The sequence below is a fragment of the Argopecten irradians genome, unplaced genomic scaffold, assembly GCF_041381155.1.
Source record: "Argopecten irradians isolate NY unplaced genomic scaffold, Ai_NY scaffold_0044, whole genome shotgun sequence".
Lineage (NCBI taxonomy): Eukaryota > Metazoa > Mollusca > Bivalvia > Pectinida > Pectinidae > Argopecten > Argopecten irradians.
In genome coordinates, this window is record NW_027187511.1 from 63234 (window position 1) to 89124 (window position 25891).

Here is a 25891-nt window from a genome sequence, read left to right on the forward strand (position 1 = left end):
ATGCCAAAGGAAAAGTTCCCGAAAGGTGTCGTGGTAGCGGTCAATCCCGAAGGCTGGATGGATCAGGAGATGATGGAGAGATTGTTGACGAAATTTTTTAGACAAAGACCGGCGGATTCCTCTACACTCAAAAAGGCCATGTTGGTGATGGATTCGATGAGGGCCCACATTACTGAAGAGGTGAAGAGCCACATGAAGAAAAAAAAACACTATCCCAGCCATCATCCCCAAGGCATGACGAAAATGTTACAGCCACTGGATATATTGCAGTCAAACAGAACATTCAAGACCGGGATTAGGCAGAGATGTGAAGACTGGATGGGTTCCGGAGAACATAGCTTCACGAAGACGGGCAGAATGCGAAGAGCAACACTTTGCTGAAGTAACAACATGGATACCTAAGGCCTGGGAAGCTGTACACTTCCCCTGCATTACCAACGGTTTCCGGAAGGCGGAGATCTTGGAGTTCGCCACCACCATGGATGTCCGTAAGATGGTGGATTTAAAACAGGCTCGAATGGACATCCTGCTCTGTTTTCCTGTGTCCAGTGCTTGCGTAACACTGTTTCATTCCGACACTGTAGATGAAGAGTTTTGATTGGCTTAATGTCCTAGAGGATTATAGATAGGATGGATTTAGTATTGCGCTGTCCAAAAAACACCTAAAAAACTCGCAATTTTTGGAGGGCGCACTCAATTTTCACAAAAACAGTATCCTAATATACTCTCGAATAGAATACGTCTAAAATTGACTAAGGCTCCGTTTGTCTATGGACTCAGCTCGCAGCTCTTATCTAACTATCATGGACCCTATCCTGAATAAGGGGATCTGGTCTCGCACTAAGAGCTTTTCAAACAACACTATGAAGAGTCTCCATTGTGTGGAAAGCTAGAAGGAGCATCACTAGAGAACTTTTCTACAGTAAGCTCTGGTATAACTGCAAATCAAAAAAACCCTGCCCTTTCATCATGTATTTAACCACAAAAACAAGATTTATTCGCACAAAACGAAAAGCTTAAACCAACATTTGGCATCAGAATTTCAAATATTTTGCAGAAACTAAATACAATTTTGACACCATTGACGAATACACCGTATCGGATATAGCGCTGTATCATTTGGCGAAATTTGGTATTTTTTTTACGATTAAATATACTATGAAAACATAATGGGACTTTACATAATGTATATTTAAGTAAGTACTTTATGACTGGGTAGCGTCTTTTCCCCCCGAGCGTCGTTATGATCGATAGTGATCAAGAATTCGCCAGAATTGTAAGACAGACCACTCCCACGTTGTTTAACGTTTCTATAAATGTGTAGGGAATTCCTTGATAATACTTAACCCATTCCCTATACTTGGGACGTACATCTTTGTATTATTCATTCTAAAAATCGATACCGCTTGAAATGTAACGTAGCTGTTACTGGTTCATTTAAGAATGAGTGAAGAATGAATGAATAGGACGTTAAACTAATCAAATAAACAAAAACAAAATCAAAGAATGATGTCAATTCTCTTTTGTTGTTCTTTATGTAAATGTCTAAAATCGAAGAATGATATCAATTCTCTTTTTTCGTTCTTTATGTAAATGTCTAAAATCGAAGAATGATGTCAATTCTCTTTTGTTGTTCTTTATGTAAATGTCTAAAATCGAAGAATGATATCAATTCTCTTTTTTCGTTCTTTATGTAAATGTCTAAAATCGAAGAATGATGTCAATTCTCTTTTGTTGTTCTTTATGTAAATGTCTAAAATCGAAGAATGATGTCAATTCTCTTTTGTTGTTCTTTATGTAAATGTCTAAAATCGAAGAATGATGTCAATTCTCTTTTTTCGTTCTTTATGTAAATGTCTATGTCTATTATTTCCGAACCCTTTACTGGAACTTAAAACGTTGGTTGAAAGGACTGTGACCAATTTGCTACTTTCTGTGCAGATTATCATTTTCTCCGTTAACAAAACTTTCTCCCGCGATGCTTGTTTGTTTGTTTGTTTGATAAATTAACGTCCTATTAACAGCTATGGTCATGTAAGGACGGCCTCCCATGTATGTGCCGATGCTGCTGCAAAGATAAAGATTTTCTTTGGTATTCTCAATGTCGGCATGATGTCACATTCACGTGACAATTCTTCACAACATATCCGCCATCTTTGTTTGGGGGTAAATAGGAGAGTTGTGACAATATTACGCAAGTTCCACATTTATCCACGATATATTAAAGTCAGGCTATGCTTTCACCGAGTCATGTCGTTTGATTACCAAGAAGATTTACCCTCGGATGCAAAACAAGCATGATTGAAATACATATCCTTATAACCACTCCGCTCTATAGAGGATCTGAGAAAATCCGATTAAGGGTCATGTTCGGATGACCTTTATACCAAGTGTAATTCAGATCAAATGAATGTTTTCTGCACGTTGCTCTGGTCAATTGACAACGCCATTTCGCCCAAAATATATAAAGACAATTAGCTTAATTAGGATCTTTGGGCGAGATGACTACGTACACGAAAATAATTCGAATAGATTTTCAAACTATTCTCGTCCCCCTGAAATTCACTGTCAAAATTTTGCAAGCAGCAATTTGATTGGCCCATTTTACATAAGGTGACACCTGGACATGACCCCTAATGGGATTTTCTCAGATCCTCTTATCTAACGTAGTGATAATAAGGATCTGTATTTTAATCAGATTGTTTTACATACGTAATAAAACTAGTCAATCCTAGAATCAAATACGACAGATGGTAGGCCTTTCGAATCTATTTTTTTTGGCAAAGTGATACAACCTGCTGAACGGTGGACCTACTACAGTAATGTAAACTACTAAATTTCACGTGACCACGCGTTAATTATCTTTATAATAATCCTAACACATGTCACATCGTGGACCATGAAGAATTTATTAGACAGAGGTTGGAAAAAGGCTCAAGCTCACGATCTGGGGTATTTTCCTTGAAACATGATTTTGGAATAGTCTAGTATGAATAGTTATCTAGTCCCTATCATTGTTTTATTGAAACAAAACCATATGGGGTCAAGTTATACTGGTATATCCTCTAAAGGCAACAGTATTCCACTATACAAGAAGACACTGCATGAATATACCGCAGTCTTCCAAATAACACCGCTATCCTCGCACAACATACACGCAACCGACAGCATACAAGGGAGGCCATCCTTACATGGACCATAGCTGTTAATAGGACGTTAATTAATCAAACAAACAATGTACGTGAATGGTTTATTCATCAACAGTTCTCCAAAAATTGGAGGAATCTACAACTAACATATTACTCCCTAGTTATAGATTAATACCACAGTCTACATGTATATAAGAGAAACTCAAAAATATACTTACATATAATTTTTTCGGTGAGCTAAGAACATGTGGTATTAACCTATAATTAGTACAGTTAATTCAGGAACAGAGGCTGTCACAATGAACCCATGGGGTTAAGGAAAATAGATATACCTAGCTACCTGTGACGCCTGACTAATCATCTCAAGTAGGTGTCACCTTACCTGGTGGGGTGGGGAAAGAATGAGAAAAGGGCCTTAGGCCTGGTGGCCATGACGACAGATCTTGGGCCCAGAGTTAACATAAGTTTATTTATGCAAGTACCTTGTATACCTGTATCATCATGTCTATTTTGCTGTGACAGACATTTGGGTATAAATACAAGAAATGTAGTAAAATAATGATAATGATAAAATTCAAAAAAAATAATATATACATGTATAGATCAGTATATGATAAAGATATTGTGTTTATGCCTATATCTGTACCTGTATAAACACTAAAATAGATATTATATGATTTAAATGTCTCTTGACAAACATGAATTATACGTGACACTCCACATGATTTAAATGTAGATTCATATGTCATCACTTTAGGATTATCTTCTGATACTTGTAAATAATTTTTGCTGTATATCTTATCAATCATGTATCATATGCATGATTTTTTTCTAAACATGATTTACATGTCCCTGTGTCTGTCTGAATTTACGTGTCCCTGTGTCATGTAATGTCCTGTACATGTAAATCTGTGTGTGTAAGTTGTTATGATGACGTATGAGAGGTGAGTGAATGGATTGGCTGAGTGTGTCACATTGACCCTGCATGACCTTGCACGTGCACGCCCACCCTTGAGGAAGCGTGTCCGCACATTACGTGGAAATAGGCACTGGACTGTACATGTGTGCTTTACGGCCACAGTACTGAAAGGTATGTTTATTTAATGTATAACTAGAAATAAAGTAATTAACTTATTCTTCACTATGCAATATAATTAATATACTTTATATAATTAAAACTTATTTAAATAAATTGTCCATAAACCTTTTTAATATGTATATGTGTAACAAAGGATCGCACGTGGTCCGTTAGGTTCAGGTAATGTATAGGGTAAAGTGATTGTAAACTAAATGTAATAACCATGAAATCATAATAGAATTTACTATAGATATATAATAAATAAATACCTGTATATTATATTTATTACTTTACAGTATAAATATATCATATTATAGCCGGTACATTTATGTGTCCCTATGTATTGTCAGGTATTGTTCTTTTTATTTCAGTGTTATCTGTCTCCGTTTTTGTATAAATAAACTTTCAACTGTTTATAGTTGTCTTAGCAGTTTTTATACGAAGAGAACCAATATCCACATTATAATCACTCTCGTGACATATTTAAAAAAAATAGGCTTGGGGAGACTTCCTCGCATATTGGTGCCCTCCTTTTCAAGATGGAAGCTGCCGTACGTTTTGGGTATACAAGGTCTGCCTGTACAGATGAGTCCTGTTTGTGGAACCAGTGCTTCACAAAGAATGTTAAGCCTGCACCGATCTCAGAGATCCAGTTCTATAAACAAGAGGCTAAAAATCGTATAATCAAGAAAAAAAGAAGAATATGCCAACACCTGCCACTGAAGAAGAACAACATACCTTCTTGCAGTCATTGAGTTCGTTAGGAGAGAATTTGGTTGGGTTAAAAAGAGTTTTCCGGAAATTTTATTGGACTGGGACCAAAGCCACAAGACAAGACACTTCCACCGCCACTGAGAGAGTTTTACAGCCACCAGTATCTAACTGCATCAAAGGAAGATCTCTATGTGACAGAACTTTTAGTACTGTCAAGATTTCAGCAAATCAATCAAGGAAAATAGAAGAGATCACACTCAGTCAGTCAAGTTCTTTGACATGGCATCACCAGAGGTCTGGCCGCATTACAGCTTCAGTTGCAGGGGAGGTAATAGCAGCTTATGATGTCCTTTGTTGCCGGAAGTGACGTCATGGATTGCACAACAATGACGCAATATAGGTATTTCGCAATTTCCATAGGTATTTCGCAATTTCCGGGGATTGCACAACAGTGATGTAATGAAGTGACGTCAAGTATTGCACAACGGTGATGCAATGTCGGCATTCCACAACGTGAGGTTTTTACACCACCAGGTATTGCACAACCATCATGTAATGTAGGTAGAATTGTCCAATAACATGTTAATATTTCACGACATAACGCAATACTTTTTCCCAATTAAATGTTACTACTTGTTGTAAAATACATACGCATAATTTCATATTGATTGTGCAATACGAAGAAACGGTATACCTAGGGTATTCCACAATAAGATACATGGTATTTCACAATACCTACAACATCTCACAATAGAGGTTTTTCAAAATTATTTAGACATTTCAACAATCAACTGTGTCCGTTATTTCACAACACATCGTGTATTTCACAACACAACGTGTATTTTCACTATATCACATGTGTTCACAACAAGCTGTAATTATAGCACAATGTCGTCATATGTTATTTCACAATACTAATACAACTTTTTAAGAAAAAATACAACACTGGACAATATGAATCTAATATACATTTTATATAGCTGTCATGTAATGATGATACACAAACTGGTGAAATTCATACATTTTCATACAAGAGACTATATATATATATATATATATATCATTCCTGAAAAGGACACAATCTAATAAGAAGATTGATGAAATAATATCTTTTATATACCTTTGAAAGAAGAGTAAAGCACACAATCTAAAACACAAGTAAATCCACAATACATAGAATTCCATATAGAAAGGTAGAAAATCCAAGAAACTTTAGTGGGCACATTTTAATGCTCTCCGGAGCAATCTATTTTTGGTCTTGAGGAATTTTATAGTCTCTGTTATTTCGTCCATTTCGATCTGTAAGAATGTTTTATATTGTCTTCTTAAGTCCTCCTTGTACACATCACACTGTTCACATTTTTTATGAATGTTAACTTGGGTTCCTATATCAACAACGCTGGTGTTCATGCTGACATCACAAGGTGTATCAGGAGAGCATGGACTAAAAGAAAAAGGAAATGAAAAGCACATAAGTAAAAACATGTAAACAAAAGAAACCCATGCAAACAAAAAGAAAACTTGCGATGGTGAACTTAAGCAGTTATTTGACCCATTTTACATACCTGCTGTTCAGCAGCTGTTCGATGAGCTTACTTTCTTCCTCCGCTGTCAATGGGGTCATATCCTGATCACTGAATAAAGAAAAAAATGGAATTTATAAATACCAATATTGTTTAGATCGGCAAGTTGTTCATATTTTAATAAATACAGAGAAGTTTACCTTACCTCATGTTTAACAGCTCCTCAATGTAATCTTCCTCTTCAGGGGATAATTTAACATTAGGTATCACCTGATCACTGGGGAGGAGAAGTAAGATATAAATAAATATATATATAATGAACAACACATATATATTATTTAAAAAATTGGTAATGGTTTTTGTTAAATGCTAAGTTAAAATACATGTGTACTTACTTTGAACCATCATCAAACTCCTCATAACTGTCCGTTAAATCAATTACATCCATCTTTGAATCGCTATCAAACTCATCATAAGTGTCTGTTAAGTCAATTATATCCATCTTGATATAGAAAATTAAGGTGGACTGCATAAAAGGGTGGGGAAAACACCCTATATATATATATATATATATGGCATCAAATGCCACAAGATTTCATTGGTCAAAAAATATTTTTGATTGAGAAAAAATGTGAAAAAACAGGTTTTATACCTTAAAAATAACTTTTGTAAGCGAATGGTGTGCTACTTATTCTAGGTCATCTATTTATAAATAAATTGCCAAAATGTTAGAAATCACCAGAAATGTTTTTTAGGTAAACTATATTAAAAATATGCTATAAGGTATGAGTAAAACGTTACAAAAAATGATTTATCATATGAAGTGGAAATTTTTTAAAACCTCTCACTATTTATTTTGTTTTATTGATAGACATTAATAAATGAATATTAAGGATGTATTCTTCTGTGGTTTCAGTCCCGTTAAAGTCTCGTTTCGACATAGATCATAAACGTTTATGAGATTTTCAAATACGATTCATCAATATCTGTAGCATGTGGTCTGTAGCAAATTTTGTCAAAATATTACATTTCTATTTTTAGTAGATTTTTTTACACAGCGATTTTTAGAAATGGCCCATTTGGCGGCCATTTTTGAAATTGTGTCTTTTTTGGCTTTGAGAAGAGCCATCGTTTTCCCATTTTTTACTTAAATTGTTTTTACTTAAATCATCACCGCGTCAGCATTTTCAGTTGTATCGAGTTAATTTTTGCTGTAAATCTTCACTGGGTTCATTTTAATTAAAATATTGAACATTAATGTGTGAAATGATACACTTTTGTCACTTTATTTTTACATTTAATGGTAATTTGAGCACTTTTTATTTTTTAGTCAAAAATATTGAAAAATAACATATATTTAAATGGGGCAAAACAGTAAGCACACGGACCCCCCATTTTTCTGCCTGATTTAGAAAGAACAACCATTTCCCTATTGATATGCAAACTATTGACAAAAGTTTAATACCAGAACTTTTTCTATAAAGTATTAAATTCGACAAAAATGGCTGAAAATGGTGCATTTTGGAGCTCAAAATTAAGGGGTAGGGGTAGCATATGTTGTTATTTTGAGAAAAAATATGACTCTTATTAATCTTAACTGATATATTTTTAATGAAGACTACTGGAAAATAAATTCTACAAACATCCATACATATCAAACTCCTCATTAGGAAATTATGGCTTTAAATTCTAGTGTATGTGGTCAAAACGGCGAAATTCCAATAAAATCCACTATTTTGTCATTTAGGTATCTTTGAGTGACAATAACTCAAAAACGAGCACACGGACATATGTTTTTTCTTCCATTTTCTTTCATGGTATGAACTCCTCTTTCCAAAAATTTATATGAGAAAAAAAGTTTAATACAAGAAAATTTTGACTTCTCAGAGGAGTACATCCTTAACATATAACTCTTATAAAATTATTATAGGTCATTGCGAACTTTGATACAGGTCACGAAACATATACCATCATATCATGTGATGTACACGTGTGCACACAAATGAAAGGGCGGTAACTGTTAGAAGACTAAGTAACATTTTTCAACATTAAATGAAAAAATATATATATATCATTCAACAACATACCCTTTTTTCTTTTTTATTTTCAATATTATTTTTTATAAAAGATTTTGATAAAAGTCTATAACAAGGATGATATATACACGACGTAATTTTTTTGTACGAAACTGAAGCTCCGAAATAGCACACACAAATGCGATCTGAAAATAATGGCGGGGTGGATGCTGTTTGGTTTCGTGATTCTAAGCTTAGGCTTAACTCATGCATCAACACGCTGCACAGATTACGGAGACTGTTGCAATGAGCGTGAGACATCGTCTCACAATGACATCGATGTGGAATGCTGGTCGACGACATGCCCATGCGTCCTCTTTGACTTGCATGCAAGGAACATCACAACAATCCACTTAACAGTGGGTGAGGGATCCGCATACATGGAGATCAATGTACAAGGTCCGCAGAAGGTATACATCTACGCGGATATTGCTGACCCGCCAGCATGTGTAAGACCCATTGTATATAGACAATGGTCTGGAGGCCGTGATAACTGTAAGTAAATAATCAATGTTTTCTGATTTAGGATAAAATTGTGTCGTTTCAATTTTTTGTATTGACGGTTTTTTTTAACGAAGTCTAATGTTTAATTTTAAACTTCATTCTCAGTCGTATTTTGTCTTTTCTTACAAATATTTGATCGCTTCTTCTGACCTAACTACAAGTGTGTCGTACCATGTGTACAACTGACGTTGTGAATGGCATGTGCTTACATTTCTCCTCAGCAAAATAAGAACGAAATCAAAAAAAATATCTAGATACATGTACATTAAACTATCCATGTTTTTGTCATCGTAAATTAAAGCTATTAAAGAGAAATGTATTTGGCCATTGATTTAAGACAGTGTAGACCTAGTATGTGACCAATAGGCACCTGTATATTGACAATCAAGGACCAACCTCTGATAACTCAAATACCCCATATTCCTCAAACTATCAACATGGTCCCCAACGGTTTGAGTTAGAGAGGTTTTACTGTACATAAAAGTTTGTGTGTTTAGGTTTTTTCACATGCAAATGACATATTTAAAAAAAAAAAAAAAAAAACCATGTATCAGTATTTTTTTACATATACATTGTATTAGTGTTGTCCCGATGATCGATTATAATCGATGTCTAATCGAAAAGGCAACCGATTTCCGACAATCGATTATGAGGTTTAACATCGATGATTATTTTTAAAACCGAAAGTGTGAGTTCTACTTTCGTTTTCACATAGAGTACAATAATTTATACCATTTTACTCTTCAGCTGTAACCTCTACAAACCTGCTGTTAAAAGATAAATAATTACAAAAATGTAAACATAAGCTGTTCATCGATGAAATTTGTTATGTTTGAATGATTTTTGATGAGAAAAATAAAGATACGAAAATAGGCAGAGTACAGTCAGTATAAAATCAAAATGAATAGTCATGCTATTTTTGTTAAAAAAGCACTAACATTTCTAAGAAATTATGTGACAGTAGACTAACCAATTAATAATCGAAAAATCGATCGGTTGACACTAACCAATTATATCTGATCATCGATGATGAAATCTTAACCAATTCCCAACACTACATTGTATGTTACCTCAGACAATGAATGTATTTTTAATGTTTTTTTTAGTATGAAGTTTACAAATTATATAATAATGACTTAATACTTTCTGAGATGTCCCAACACACTTGAAGATTGGTTTAGATTAAAAAACAGCTGTATTTTTATATAATAGTGAATTATAATGTGCAATTATTGTTCACAGGTACATATGATGTTGAAGTAAATAACTCAACAGACCCTATGACCCCTGTGACAGCATCAGAGATAACAGTCACTACAGACTCGGCAACAACCTCGGCGATGACACCCCCCACGGCCTCATCGGCAACAACCTCGGCGATGACACCCCCCACGGCCTCATCGGCAACAACCTCGGCGATGACAGTCACTACAGACTCATCGGCAACAACCTCGGCGATGACACCCCCCACGGCCTCATCGGCAACAACCTCGGCGATGACACCCCCCACGGCCTCATCGGCAACAACCTCGGCGATGACACCCCCCACGGCCTCATCGGCAACAACCTCGGCGATGACACCCCCCGCGGCCTCATCGGTAACAACCTCGGCGATGACACCCCCCACGGCCCCATCGGCGACACCCTCTATGACACCATCGATGACACCATCAGGCAGAGCAGCAACAGTGACACCTCCAACAGTGACTGCATCTCCTTTGTCATCAGTAACAACAATTGGACAGGGTAAAAAAAACAAATCAAAAAAATATATATGGTTTCTATTGATGATCCCCCTAGCATTTTTAATAATAATAGCTATATATATGGCATATAAAAGAAGAATAATGAAAAAATTATCAGATGTTACAATTATTAAGACAAATTATGATATTTTTAATATGTCAACTCTGCAGAAAGGAACCTCAAAATATGAAAAGATGGTTAGTTCTGATGATGAAGAAATATAGGAAGAAACCATCCCTGGGACACTAGTGACCTCTTATGACACACTATGATATTTGACAAAAATATGTTCTTCCCTCATGAATGTACAGGTTTCCACAAAATTAATGGCCAAATATGAGGGAAACTACAAATTATTAAGTAGTTCATTGGATTTATTATACAAACCTTAATATTTTAACAGGATTCATTATATATCTATTTTCATGTCTTTATCATGTGGTCATAAGAACATTTTTCATATCATGTTTTTTTTATATACTAACATTTTTAATGGAAGTTTTAAATTTCTAACCATCTTCATAAAGAAAAGGAATTCCAAATTTATATAAGTCTTGAAAGTGAAGAATGAATTTGAGAATTCCATGATTATCTTGATGCACATATCATCACCTCATCCATCTACAACCTATATCATTTTATCATTTCAGTTTTCATCTCACTCACAGCAATTTTTGGAGTAGCAATTATAGCCCTCATCATTTACAACACCATCATTAAGAGGCAAGCCACAGAAGCTCAGAATTCATCAATCCTCCCACTGTATAACCTTACCTCAACAGTTCCATCTGCACCATCCCTTACCTGTCAAGATACACTTCTGGAAGAATTAGAAGCACTAAAACTGGAAGACTCACCTCTACCGAAAGAACAAGAGAGAAAAAAACCACATAGTATGAATTTGAGATACAAATCCAAATGCACCACTGCAATTTAAAATTGCCCCAAAAAAAAAGATGTTTTCATTTTCTGCGAAAAAAAGTAAGGTTTTATGAAAGATTCAATATTTGAAATCAAAATTTGCAGCCCCCACGTGTTTAAATATACCTAAAGTTTAACATCTATAGGAGCATACTTAGTGTAAATCTTTGGTACTTTTATGATGATAGCCCCTCCATGTGTCAAAAAAAACTACCTCAAGTTTATTATGTACCTTACATCTCATAATCATTTACATTTGACCTAAAGGAACCATTTTTATATGCATGATACTTTATGATGATAGTCCCATGTGCCTAAATATATATCAAGTTTAATATTTTAGATATTACTTAGTGTATATCTTATAACTTTGTTAGAAAATAGTCTATTAAATTTAGTTTTTTTTGTTATGTTGTTTAACATTTTAGACATTACTTAGTGTAAATCTTATAACTTTGGTACTTTTATGATGATAGACCTCATGTGTCAAAAAAACCTACCCCAAGTTTATGTACATTACATCTCATAATTATGCATTTGCAGTTGACCAAAAAGTGTATTGATTTTTTATATGCATGATAGTCTATTAAATTTTGTTTGTTGTTTTTTTGTTATCTTTTGAAACCTTTGAACTACCTCTCAGAATCACAACCATTATATTGTTGTCAAAATGTGTTTTAGAAGATGAACAGCAGAAAATCAAAACAAGATTTTTTTTAAAATCTTCAAGTTTATCCCTGAAAAAATGTGTCTTATAGTGCCAAGTTATCAAACTGTTATAGTGCCAATTATGCGTGTTCTTCATTATCATATCTTATTGCTACCATATCTATAAATGCTTGTTTTTTATTATCATATATATCATTACATCTTTAAGACATTTGGGGATTTATTTTGATCAAAACATTCATAATGGTTGTGATTTAAAAAAAAAATGGAAATATTAATCTTTATTCTATGTATTTTTTTAGGGTTGAGCATGATCATACTCTCATTTTTATTTTAAAGATAATGTTTGGTGTTTCAAAAATTGTAAAACAACATGTCTCCATTTTATATCAGTGTTTTTAATACTTATTTTATTGATAATTTGTAGTTGTAGATTTATACATGTGTCATACATAATACGGAATGTGCTATGATTCTTTAGGATCTACCTTCATGTTTTAAAGATGTTGTTTTGCATAATTTAGTATGTTACACAACTTGTTAATTATGATAAAAAAATAAAAAACACATCTTTATTTCATGTGAAGTATTTAATATGAGACAAAAAAAGAAGAAAACAGACATCTTTTATAACATATCTGTATTTTCATTACTTTTTGTTGATGTAGTTTTTAGATTATTACATTGTTATGAATCAAAACTTTTAATTTCATAAACAGTCAATTTTAAGTTCATATGTGCCTGTATCTTATCTGTTAACAATGCTTTTTATTATAACTGACATACATCAACATCTTAACATAGTTTTAGACATTGTCTGTTATGATGTCATACAATACTCTATCATAAGTTTATGTGTACATTTACAGTTGTTCTAAGTGTATCATTCTTAATATGCATGATAATGACAATAGTCACATGTGTCAAAAATATATTGAGTTGGTGCTTTTTTTTTGCCAAAAACTGTTTTAAAAACCAAAAATTGTATCATAAACATTGTTGCTTGTGCAAAAATATCATTTGAAAACCATTGAACTACCTCTCAGAATCAAAACATGATATTATGTATAAAAAACATCTATATTTTTTAACACATAATTTACTCCTTTTTTGCATTTGAAAAAGTCTTGTAATTGTTTAAAGTGAACCTTTGAACTACCTCTCAGAATCAAACCATGACATTGTTGGCAAAAAGATGTTTTAGAAGATTAAATTCTTCAAGTTAAATGTACCAGCAAAAAAAAAAAAACAATCTTATGTTAAGTTGTTAACATTACATACATTGTATGTGAAGTCATGTAAGTAGATATTAGAAAGTCCTATATTTTAAGCAGTGTTTTTTTTTTTTTTTTTTTAAAAGGTCATATGTGACTATGGTGTTTATTTTGCCTGTTTTTATATGTGATTCTTCATGATATCATTCCTTGGTTTAAACATGTTTTTAAGAAAAACATTCCATATACAGGAGGGTAAAAAAACAGGAAGATATAAATGACAGAAAAAAATCAAATGATAACATGTGTCTTTATTATAGTGCCAATTATGTTTGTTCTTCATTATCATATCTTATTGCTACCATACTTTTATTGATCATATGTAGTTGTAGATTCATACATTGTTTACATAATATGCAAGACATGTGTCATTATGGTGCTATGATTCTTTAGGATCTACCTCCATGTTTTATTCATAATTTAGTTATGTTACACAACATGTTAGTAAACATTTTTATTTCATGTAAAGTAGCTAATATGAGACAAAATTTTAAAAAATGATTAATACTCCATTAAACATCCTTTTTAAAGATGTATATCGTTATACTCATTGATATTGTTTTTTTTTTTTTTTTTTTTTTTTTTTTGGAAAAAGATTTAAAAAACAAGTGAAAATATAAATTTCATAGCATTCCTAAAAAAAAACTGGTCCATATTGGTTGTGATTTAACAATGATAAAAAATTATATTGTATTGATTTTAAAAAGATGTATATATTGTTATGTTCACAATAAAATTACTTTAAAAAAAAGTATTTTTTTTTTTAGTATTGTATTACTTAACCAGAAATAACACTTAAAAAATTCTATTTTCACTGTTGTTGGATATTTATTTCACATATATTTTGATCTCATTACTTAAAAGCCAATTTCACAGCATTGAGTTATATCTACAAAATGAGTTCATAGCTATTCATCTTTATAAAAACTATCACACATGTACCATTACACATAGACATACAAAATCTGGACACACATGAATTACAATTTATTGTGAAATATCTGTTATTTCACAATATTTTGAAACAGTATATTTTAAGTACTGTATAACTATTATTAAAAATATCTATTTCACTGCTGTTAAATATCTATTTCACAGATATTTTTTTAAAATATGAATGACCTCATTACTTAATAGCTGTGATTATATATTACACAACATTGAGTAATATCTACAAAAAGAGGTCATAGCTATTTCTGTGTATAAAAACCTCTTGCATATACCATTACACATAGACATACAATTCTGGACACGCATGAGTTACAATTTATTGTGAAATATCTGTTGATTCACAAGGTGATGATGACAGGAATTACAATTTATTGTGAAATATCTGTTATTTCACAATACGTTTGAAACGGGTCCTATAAAATGATCATCATCCTTCTGTTATCACAGATTCACAAGTTGATCATGACAGATAATTTATTTCCTGATGAAACAACGGATTTTTTTTCTCCAACGAATTTTTGGATGAACTAATGAACTACGACCCAAATGTAGAGCAACGACCTAATGATCCAATCAGCATAGAGTCTGTGGAGAATCACGAATATATTAGTCAGATTGGTCCAGAAACACCTCAGACCGGGATAGGACTCATACAACCGGGACCAAATAACACGGAGGGATCAGAAAACTTATTGCTTAGAGTTATTCCTCCAACTCAAAATTTTTTCTCCGACGATTATCTGGATGAACTAATGAATTACGACCCAAATACGGTGCAACGACATAAGGGTCCAACCAACATGGGGTCTACGGAGAATCATGAAGATGGTATTCAGAAAGGACGAGAACCTTCTAGGATAGGAAACAGTGCTCAGACAGGAAGTGGATCCCCAGAGCCAGGGCCAAGCCACGCCGAGGGATCAGAAAATTTACCTTACACGTTTCAAAAAGTTAAACAGAGGACATTTAAGAACTCTGTGGTCGACACACATTATGAGGTGAAGTTTAATGTGGATAAGACAATCGAGAATAAAAAACTTTCAACCCTTTATGGTGAAATAGAGGGCATGCTCGATGACGTCATAGGGGAAGCTTCGCAAAATTTACAAGAGTCGGACCTAGGCAGAATCATCATACATCACGACAACCTATCAAACCCCATTTATGTACCCTTGAGACCTCTGAGAGACCTGACCGGAGAATATGTCATGGAACACCTACAGAACGTGTTGAACAGTCACCAGGACATGCCCATGGATCAGAGTTTTAGACTCGACGTTGGGACCATGGAATTACCCAAGGGAGGTAGATCTAAACCAATCAACAAACTTGGAGGGTCTCGCAACTCGCTTATCATGAAAAAATCGATCATCGAAATAAAAAACCGAGATAATACTTGTCTTGCTCGTGCCATAGCCATGTGTTTCGTTAGAGGATGCCTAGTATCTACCTCTACGTGGAAGGATATCATCAAGAACGAGTCGCCCTGCACATCCATGGAAGAACTGATCATAAAACATCGACAGTGTCCGTCCTGGTATTACATTAAGGCGTCAAGACAGGGAAACAATAAACAAAAACTGCTGGCAGATGCACTTTGTCTCAAGGCTGGAGTTCCCAACGACCGCTTTCTCACTGTGTGCGACATACCAGCATTTGAAGATCTTTTAAACGTTGACATACTCGTAGTCGCAGCTAGGATGGGAAATAAGTTTTTAAAAATCCCTTCCAAAGACAGCAAGCGTCAGAGAATGTATCTGTATCTTGTCGGTACACAGGAGGATGGTCATTTTCATGCGATAGTAAAGATATGTGGATTCTTCGGATCAGCAAAATTTTGCGAACACTGCTTGATACCTTGTAGAAATAACCACTATTGTGAGAACATGTGTAATGTTTGTCACCGTCAAGGATGTACCGTCCAAAGGTCTCAGGTCAGTTGCATTAGGTGTCATAGGACTTGTAGGTCCATAGAATGCTTCAACCGACACAAGGAACTCCGTGAAAGGAAACATGATCGTGACCATAAATCGGACTGCGAACTGTACTGGAGTTGTACAAACTGTAAAAGAGTACTAGAAACCAGAAAAAGGAAACCCGAAGAACATCGTTGTGGTGAATGGTTATGCAATTGCTGTAAGGAATACGTGAACAATGACCATCTGTGTTACGTAAGGGCACTGGAACCAAAGAGTCCCACGACGAAATACGTTTTCTTTGACTTTGAATGTGGTCAGGAGGACAATATTCTTCAATGCCACGATAAGTATGCCTCACAAAGAAATCCTAAATGTCCCGCTTGCAAAGGCAAAATTGTTCCATGCAACGAGTGTGCGAAATGTATAAATTGTCAGAAGAGCTGGTGTGGCAAGTACAGACACACGCCGAATCTGGTCATAGCTCACACCGCTTGCGAACTGTGTAAAGACAAGACGATCGATTTCAAGTGTGAGGAATGCGAATCGCGTTGTGAATTAGATTCGTCATGCACAGGAAGAGAAGTCCTCTTTGAGGGAAACAACGCTGCATCTGATTTCGGAAAATGGCTGTTTGATGAGAAACACAAAGGCTTCTTGGTTTTTGCACACAACATGAAAGGATACGACGGGTATTTTCTGTTGGAATATCTGATCAACAATTCCATCGTTCCCGACAACGTCATCTACGCAGGGTCCAAGATTATGTACATGCACGTTGCAAGAGGACTGAACATCAGAATTATTGATTCCCTCAATTTTCTGCCCATGAAGTTGGCCCAGCTACCTGAAGCATTCAACCTTCAAGAACTCCGTAAGGGGTATTTTCCTCATTACTTCAACAAACATGAGAATCAAACGTACGTGGGACCCTATCCGGCACCGCATTATTATGGGTGCGACTACATGTCGGATGTCGGCAGGAACGAATTCATGACATGGTATCAAGGAAAGAACAACGAAATCTTCGATTTCAGAAGAGAGATCAGAGAGTACTGCCGAAGTGACGTGGACATACTGAGACAAGCCTGCATGAAATTCCGAGGACTTTTCATGAACATCACGGGAAACCTTGAAATGACCATGACAGATGACGGTGAAATGAGGGAAGAACTCGTCGGATCCGTGGATCCTTTTAATGAGGTCACCATTGCTGGTGTGTGTACAAAAGTCTTCAGGACCAAGTTTCTGAAAGAAAAATGGGCCGTGAAGCTAAGAAAAGAGGGACAGCTGTCGGGTTGGTTAGACGCAACGAAACAAGACGGAAAAATGACCGTTAAGATGGAAGGTGAATCGATTGAGGGAAGGCGTTTACAGGAATTAGATTACGTCATTGAAGAGTCTAGATTCGTCAGTTCACCTCTAGCACAGATCCCTTCGCAAGGGTATGTTGCCAGAAATCAATTCAGCGAAGTTTCGATCAAGTGGCTCGAATGGAAGATGGAAGAATCCCGACGATGTGGCACACCCATTCACATAAGTCACGCACTCAACGGTGGGGAGGTAGTCCTTCCGGGAACGAGGTACAGACTCGACGGCTACGAAGGTCCAAGCGAGAAGCATCCTTTCGGGAAAGCCTACGAATTCCACGGGTAAGATTGTAACTTTTTTGATTAATTTTATTGGAATGATTTGAGACAATAATGTGATATTTTAAACCTGTTTTTTGTCTAACCTCCAGATGTTACTGGCACGGATGTAAGGAATGTTATCCCGAGAGTCGAAGGGACACGAAAACCGTCAGGACAGGGCAGTCTATGGGCGAACTTTGGTACCTCACTCAGAAGAAAAAAGAATACATTCAATCCCTGGGAATTACCTACGTTGACATATGGGAACACCAATTTGAGACATTGATGAAGGCTACACCCGAAGTCGAGAGATACGTGGAGGATCTGGACATACAGAGTAGATTGGAACCCCGAGATTCTTTTTACGGTGGACGAACCAATGCAATCAAGTTAAAATACTCTGCGGTAGAGGGAGAGAAAATCCATTACGCAGACTTCACGTCCCTTTACCCGTATGTCAACAAGTATTCGAAATATCCTGTCGGACATCCCGAAATCGTCACACAGGACTTTAAAACCTTGGATAACTATTTTGGCATTGCCAAGATAAAAGTCCTTCCACCCAGAGGCTTATATCACCCCGTCTTGCCTCAGAGAATCAACGGGAAGCTCACATTCGCTCTCTGTCGAACCTGTGCCGAGAGCAGCAGTCAAAAGAAGTGTGACCACGAGGACGACCAAAGGGCCTTTGTGGGAACCTGGTGCACACCCGAAATAATGAAAGCTTTGGAAAAGGGTTACCAGATCATCAGGATGTATGAAGTATACCATTGGGAGGAAAGTAGTGAATACGACACTCTGGAGAGGAAAGGAGGCATTTTCGGCGAATACATCAACATGTTCTTGAAGATAAAACAAGAGGCGAGTGACTGGCCCTGCTGGGTCAAAAACGAAGACGACGCCGTCCGGTACATCGAGGAGTACTTTCACCACGAGGGCATTCAGTTGGAAAAAGACAACATCAGAAAGAACAAGGCGCTCCGATCACTGGCAAAGCTATTGCTCAACTCCTTTTGGGGTAAATTCGGACAGCGTCTCAACATGCCACAGACGTCTGTATTACACACGTATGCCGATGGGAAACTGTTTACGTGATAAGGTAATCGATCCGAAGGAAATACGCCTCTGACGAATTCCTTTAGACATCTGTCTTCTCTGGTGGCACATTCCAACTGGTCAGTGTTCATACTCTGGTGTACTTAACGTCTCTTGACTGGTCTATCTCAAGGAGAGATTGAAACTCTCCGTACGCCAAACAGTTCAACGTTTCTGTAGTGTTCGTCGAGAATTTTACCTCGAGTCTGACGCTTCCCTGTCGTATGAGGTTTATATATTCCTCTCCGCATGGTGCGATATTAAATGCATAAATGGCATACCCCTGATTGAAGTTGGATCTGGTGACGAGGAGTCCACCGTCCTTGTTCCACTTCTCGGCAGCTTCGAACAGATTCACGTAAGGGGTGACGTAATTCCTATTGTTCCCTGCGTCAATCTTCATGGGTCTTGCCGGTACGCTTTCGCCGTTCACGTACAGACCTATGTCAGACACCAAGCTCTGAAAGTTGAACGGATTCTTCGTATAGGACCCGTTGACGCCGCTCTGGCTCACGAAGGCAAAGAAAGCTTTTGATGGAAGAATTTGTTGGACCACACGTTCTGCCAGAATGAAAGAACCAGATTTCCCTGAGGACAGGTGTTCATTTTCACTTCCGTTCTTGTCAATGGATATTTCGCGGTGGTTGTCCTTCAGGATTTTCTATATGGTTGATCAAGACGCCACTGTCCACCCGTACCATGCACGCCTTAAGGCGAACTTCCATGACATTTAAGCTTATAACTGGGGTTGTTGTCTCGGCGCTCATGAGGACGAACGGGTGCTCTGTTTCTGAAACAGTTTCAGGTGTAGGTCCACACCGTTGATGAGTGGTACTTGTCGATCCTGAAGATGTCCTCGTACAGGGGATCCTTCCATGTCGAAGATTTTGCTCTTTTCTGTAAATAAATATCTCATCCTTAATCCGTTATTTGTCCCTCCGGTGATGGGTGAAGCATCGTTCATGTCGAAATCGTCGGTATAAAACATTTGACTTTGCAGTTGAGATTCGGTGACGGAGGTGTCGCTGGATAGCAGCACCTTGAGATAGGCTTTCCACGGATAGTTGCTCGTATTGAGTGATACCAGTTTACCGTTCATGTAGGTGTCGATCTGTGACCACATGCTCTGCAGAGGCATGTTTATGATTCCAGTCTTTTCGTCTGTAGTTAAGGCCGTACCGTCTGCCTTGGTTATCTTACATTTGACGTATAGTCTGCTTCTGCGAAGATCAATGTATTCGCTACCTTGACCTGGGATGCTTATTTCGATGGGGCTGTCTTCCGTGTCGAACGAAGAGACCGGTCTACATTCCGAGAAGTAAATCTTCTCTATGGCCACTTGATTCGGCAGTACCGTGAATATTGAGAGTTCTGCAGGAACGCCTATGTCCCTTATCTTGTCACTGAGGAATGCCATTCTGTCTTTTCTTGGCGAAAATGTTGTCGATGTCCTCCGTAGAAATATGCTTCCTTTTGGTAGTTTTTCCCTTTATCGATTTAGTGGCTGTATGTTTTCGTGGAGCTCTGTTAGACCTTGCACCCTTGGGATGTTTCTTCGATCTGTTGGAAGAGGATTTTTCGCTGTTTTTATAGGGACGTGGGGCAGGTTTTCCTTTGTGGATTCCTTCGTTTCGGACTTTGCTCTGTCCTCCACAGCCGCCATGGGCGTCACCTGTTTTCCCACGAAAACCTTTTCTTCCGGTTCGGGGGTTGCGTGAGGGTTGACTGGAATCATGTAAGGTTTCTTTAAGTACATGCCTGCGACGCCTCCTCCTCCTGTTTGTCGACCTCTGTATCTTCTAGGGTCAAACGTTTTTTCCAACATATTTCTGTAAAAGTCTTTCCAGATTTTAGGATCCGATACGTATGTAGAGCCCATCATTGAAATGGTAGCTGCTTGAACAGTAGTGTGATCGTTACGTCTCCGTTGAGAAATGAGGCGGGTTCGTTGTCTCGGTCTCTTATATAGATGTGTACATCTGCGAAATGGCCTATCCTCAGAGGTACATCGTAAGGTGCTGTGTAGGTAATGTTTGATGTTTTCTCCGCGTATACCATTCTGAGTAAAGGTATTTCACCACTTCCCACAACAGTGTCGTCACATATATCGGAACAAATAAACAATTCGGGTCTTAATGGAGGTGCTAGTCCTTTCTTAAGTTTTAAGGAAAATTCGGTTAGCGCAACAGTCCAATATCCTGGCAGGTTAAGCGGTCTGGGTAAGTGCACCCTGAAGTCGTGCGGTTTGTTGTCTTCGTGTGTATCTCCGCTGTCCGTGGACCTGAGCACCATCCTGAAGGACATTTTCGATGATTAATGGAGTCTTTTGATGAACAGCTCTTTTTATACTTCCACTAGGTCACCCTTTTTTATCCACGAATCAAACTTCGGTGGCCAATGCAACCACGATACTAACACCTCGGTTTCTCCATTTCTCTTCCGTTCCTTCAAGATTTTGTCTACCTTCCATACGGTGTTTTCCGTCACATCTACCTTCTGTAATTCCTGCTCGTAAAACGTTCCGGTGATCTTCTCTCCTTCGAAATCTTTTATTCTGTATATAGGGATGTCGTCTTTTGTTGTACGATCAGTGATGATGAATATCTCCCCGGTCCATTTTTGATCGTATTCCCTCTGAAATGTGCGTTTGACGTGTGTAATTCTAACTCTATCGCCTATCTTATACTTATACATGCTTTTCCTCTTCTTTTTCTTCGCAGGTTTAACCGCCTTCTCTTTTTTCGATTGGATAGTTGTTTTCGTCCTAACGAGATAGGCATCGAGTCTTATTTCGTCCTCGTTCTTCTTGTTAACGTCTGAGGGGGCAAACTTTCCTAGAGATCTAGACGGTGTGTCATTGATGTCTCTCGTGATGGACTGCAACTTGTCGATATACGCGTAACTCTGCGCATGCGTAAACATCCTGTACATCCTGTTCTTGATGTTCTGGATCGCCCTCTCTGCATAATTTGCTGGATTGAGAAAAAAAAATCATTAACCATTTTTTTTTTTTTTTTTTTTTTTTTTCTCCAACAAAAGAATGTTGCAAAAATGTTAATACCTTTGGTTTCGTTTTGAGCATATATGTGACGTATCCCTTCTTTCGTCGTGTAATCTGACATCCATCGGTTCTTAAATTCGCTGCCCTTGTCCGTCCTCAGTACATCTGGTTTCCTGCCTCCAGCAATAATAATTTTAAAGCCACTCAGTACTTGATGATGCCGTTTTCTGTTTTAGAGGATGAGTGAAAATGAACCTGGAAAATACGTCTTGTATAACTAGTATGTACTGAATACCTCTATTGTATTTCGATATATTTTTGACGTCCATCAGATCGGCATCCCATTGACTGTCGATTCCTTGAACGATGACGTGTGTTCTCTTGAACTTTCTCTGTACTCTTTTTTGTAGAGAATATGCATCGTTGTTCGAAAGAAATTGTCTTCTCCTATGCAAACCTATCTTGTGTTTCCCTTGTCTTCTGACGAATTTGTATAGTTTTAAGGGTCCTGAGAAAGCTGCGGAGTAACGTGGATTGGTCCATACTCTCTCGAGGTAATCTTTCTCCGCTTGTGACAACATCGTGAATGCGTGTTAACATCATATTTGATCTTTTTTATATATACATAAAAACAATAAAAGACTATAATCAGGGTATATTGATTTTTATTTACAACATTCTACAATATAAAATGCGATTTTCTTATACAGCATTATTGTTATGTTCAAACAATATCTTGGTTGGGGTTACAATCAAAACAATCAGTCATTCCCATCTGGTTCTGATGGCTGTCTTCACACAGTCTCACGTCATCAAGTTCGTCACCGATGAATTCGGGTAACAGAAGCATTGAGTCTTTCAGCTTATCCCACTGTTCGAAATTGAGGGCAATCCCTTGCCTCGTGGGTACCAAATCTCCATCTTCATCCTTGGGCATGTACCACCTCCTGATATTAACACAGGCATATCCACTATTTATGCTCGCGTAGATGTTACCACCTAAATGAAACTTCATGTGGACGTGTTCCCCTTTCTTGACTTTTTCTATGGCACCGTCGATGTCCTTCGAACACCTGTCCTCGAGTCTCTTCCATCTCGTGATATTGAGAGCAATACCCTTTTTGGTTGGATACGTGCTGCCGTCCTCTCTCTTCCCGTAAGTTCTGACGTGGATCAAAGTCTCTCCACGGAACATGTTAGCCACCACGTAGACTTCTTTGCCTATGTGTAATTTGCAGTAGTCCCCCATCAACATCCTCTTTATCATGTTTCTGGGTATCGGCGTTGTGGGGTCCTCGCTCCTTTGACGTTTGGTCCATCTACTTTCAAAAGTTTCGTCTATCATCAGTTTTCCGGTGGCCATGTTGATTGCAGTGAAGAATTAGAGTGTGGACCGTTCTTATATACCTTTCACGACGTATTGCACAATCAAGATGAAATCTGCGGATGTATTTCACAACAGTGTGTTGTTGTGTAATCCGCGAAGTATTGTATGATGTTGCGAAATGACCTATATTAACATCGCTATTGTGCAATCAATAACATTACATCAATGTTGTGCAATCCCTGAAGTTGCGAAATACCTATATCGTCACTGCCATTGCATCACCGCTGTGCAATCCCCCGGAAATTGCGAAATACCTATGGAAATTGCGAAATACCTATATTGCGTCATTGTTGTGCAATCCATGACGTCACTTCCGGCAACAAAGGACATCATAAGCTGCTGGTAATGAACACTTCCATTCAGAAACCATCAGTGTCACTCCTCAATAAGATCTGCATCCCAAACACGTCATCGCCTAATGTGCCTGCCTTGAACTGGGGGAAATATAAACTGTACCAACTGTTAAATTTAATGGAGTCGGACAACAGAGTGGATCTTCAGACCTATCCAAAAGGAGAAATTGTCATGAAAGATATCTCAGGCCATCATTCATCCCTGAAAGTTGACAAGGCAGGATTCGTGATACCGGAACAAAAGCCTTTTCTGGGAGCTTCACCGGATGGTCATGTAAATTATGAGTGTTGCGGGAAAGGCCTACTGGAAATAAAGTGTCCATACAACATCAGGGATAAAACCATTAATGCGGTCATGTTGGACAATAGCTTCTGTCTTTATGCATTATTCTCTATGAAATGGAGTCACAAGTACTTTGCCGAAGTACAGATGCAAATGTACGTGTGTGATGGAAACTACACCGACTTTGTGGTTTGGAGCCATACGGACTGTTTCGTCACCCGAATCAACAGAGACAATGGTTTCATAGTTGAAATGATAAAGAAAATTGACACAACTGGATTCGTCTTTCAAACTTGGTACACATCGAACTGTCATTGTTCCTTTCAATATGGTAAATCGGTTCTTCATTTGTCCTATTACTCTCTCGATATGGATTCTTACAGACGATATGTTTCTTGATAACTCAACCTCTGAGGCAGGCAATTGCTTTTTATCTTTGGTGAATGCAGGGGAAATTAATTCGGCTAAGCACTTAGTCGCAAAGTCTTCTGCTAGCATGAAGCCACGATCTGCCAAAATCTGATCACCGGGTAAGTGAAACTGTGAACTTATAAAATTGGACTCACGCACAATTTGGACATCTGAATCACGACCTCCCCCAATCTGATTAAAATACAGATCCTTATAACCACTCCGTTATATAACGGATCTGACAATATCTCATAGGAGGTCACGTCCAGACAGGTGAAACATATTTCTCGAGATTCTTTCAAGCAATATCGCCATTGATGATACCTACGAAACGTGTGTTGAATACCCCGAACGGCATCCCGCAACAACATGTGCATTCTTTCATTAAGTGTATACAAGGCCTACTACAATCTAATGCGAGCGACCAAAATTAGGTCACCATCTGAAGCCACATACCGACCGTTCCACTTATGGCGTAAATCAGTATGCCAGACTCCACTGTCAATATAAGGACGAAATAGTTCGAAAAACTGTCAGAATTATTTCCGTGTAGGTAGTCATCTCGCCCAAAGAGCACAATAAAGCTAATCGTATTTGTATGTTGGGGCGAAATAGCGTTGTCAATTGACAGAGCAACGTGCAAAAAAATGCATTTGATCTGAATTACACATATATAGGTCATCCGAACATTACCCTTAATCGGATTTACTCAGCTCCTCGATTCAACGGAGTGGTTACAAGGATCTGTATTTCAATCAGATTGTGCAGATACAGTACCTGAACCGTTTAACGTTCCCAGCCTAACGCAAACTCAACGCAAAAAAATCGTGCGATTGCTAACGCTAACGATTAACGATAAACGCAAATTCGATTAACGATTAACGCAAACGATTAACGCAAACCGCCTAACGGAAGAAGCAAGGTAAACCGGAAATAGGCTAACGATTATAAACGAGATTATTGGTGTTGGATGCCGGTAAAGTTAATCCGGAAATATCGAGATTTTATGTATACACACGTGTGTGTTACGCACAAGGATTTCGTCCTTGGTTACGCACAAGTGAACCTGTTCTTTGATGAAAATGCTAATGAAATGTTTATTACAGTGTTTGCCAAACTTTATAGGAAAGAGGCTCAAATAAAAACATCGGATTAAATAAAACCAAAATTGTTTTAAATTAACACGTAAATGTATTATGTCTTTTTGTGC

General features: G+C 37.2%; 1 protein-coding gene and 1 pseudogene across 1 annotated transcript; one reads left to right on the plus strand and one right to left on the minus strand.

The window, feature by feature from the left end:
• Positions 1–24669, plus strand: LOC138311539 (uncharacterized; annotated as a pseudogene).
• Positions 6020–6865, minus strand: LOC138311534 (uncharacterized). The gene is made up of 3 exons (XM_069252847.1): positions 6670–6865; positions 6507–6575; positions 6020–6385 (listed from the first exon to the last, which is right to left on the minus strand). The coding sequence occupies exons 1-3, from the start codon at positions 6672–6674 to the stop codon at positions 6154–6156; spliced, it is 306 nt and encodes a 101-aa protein (XP_069108948.1). The 5' UTR covers positions 6675–6865; the 3' UTR covers positions 6020–6153.
• Positions 24670–25891: the final 1222 nt, after the last annotated feature.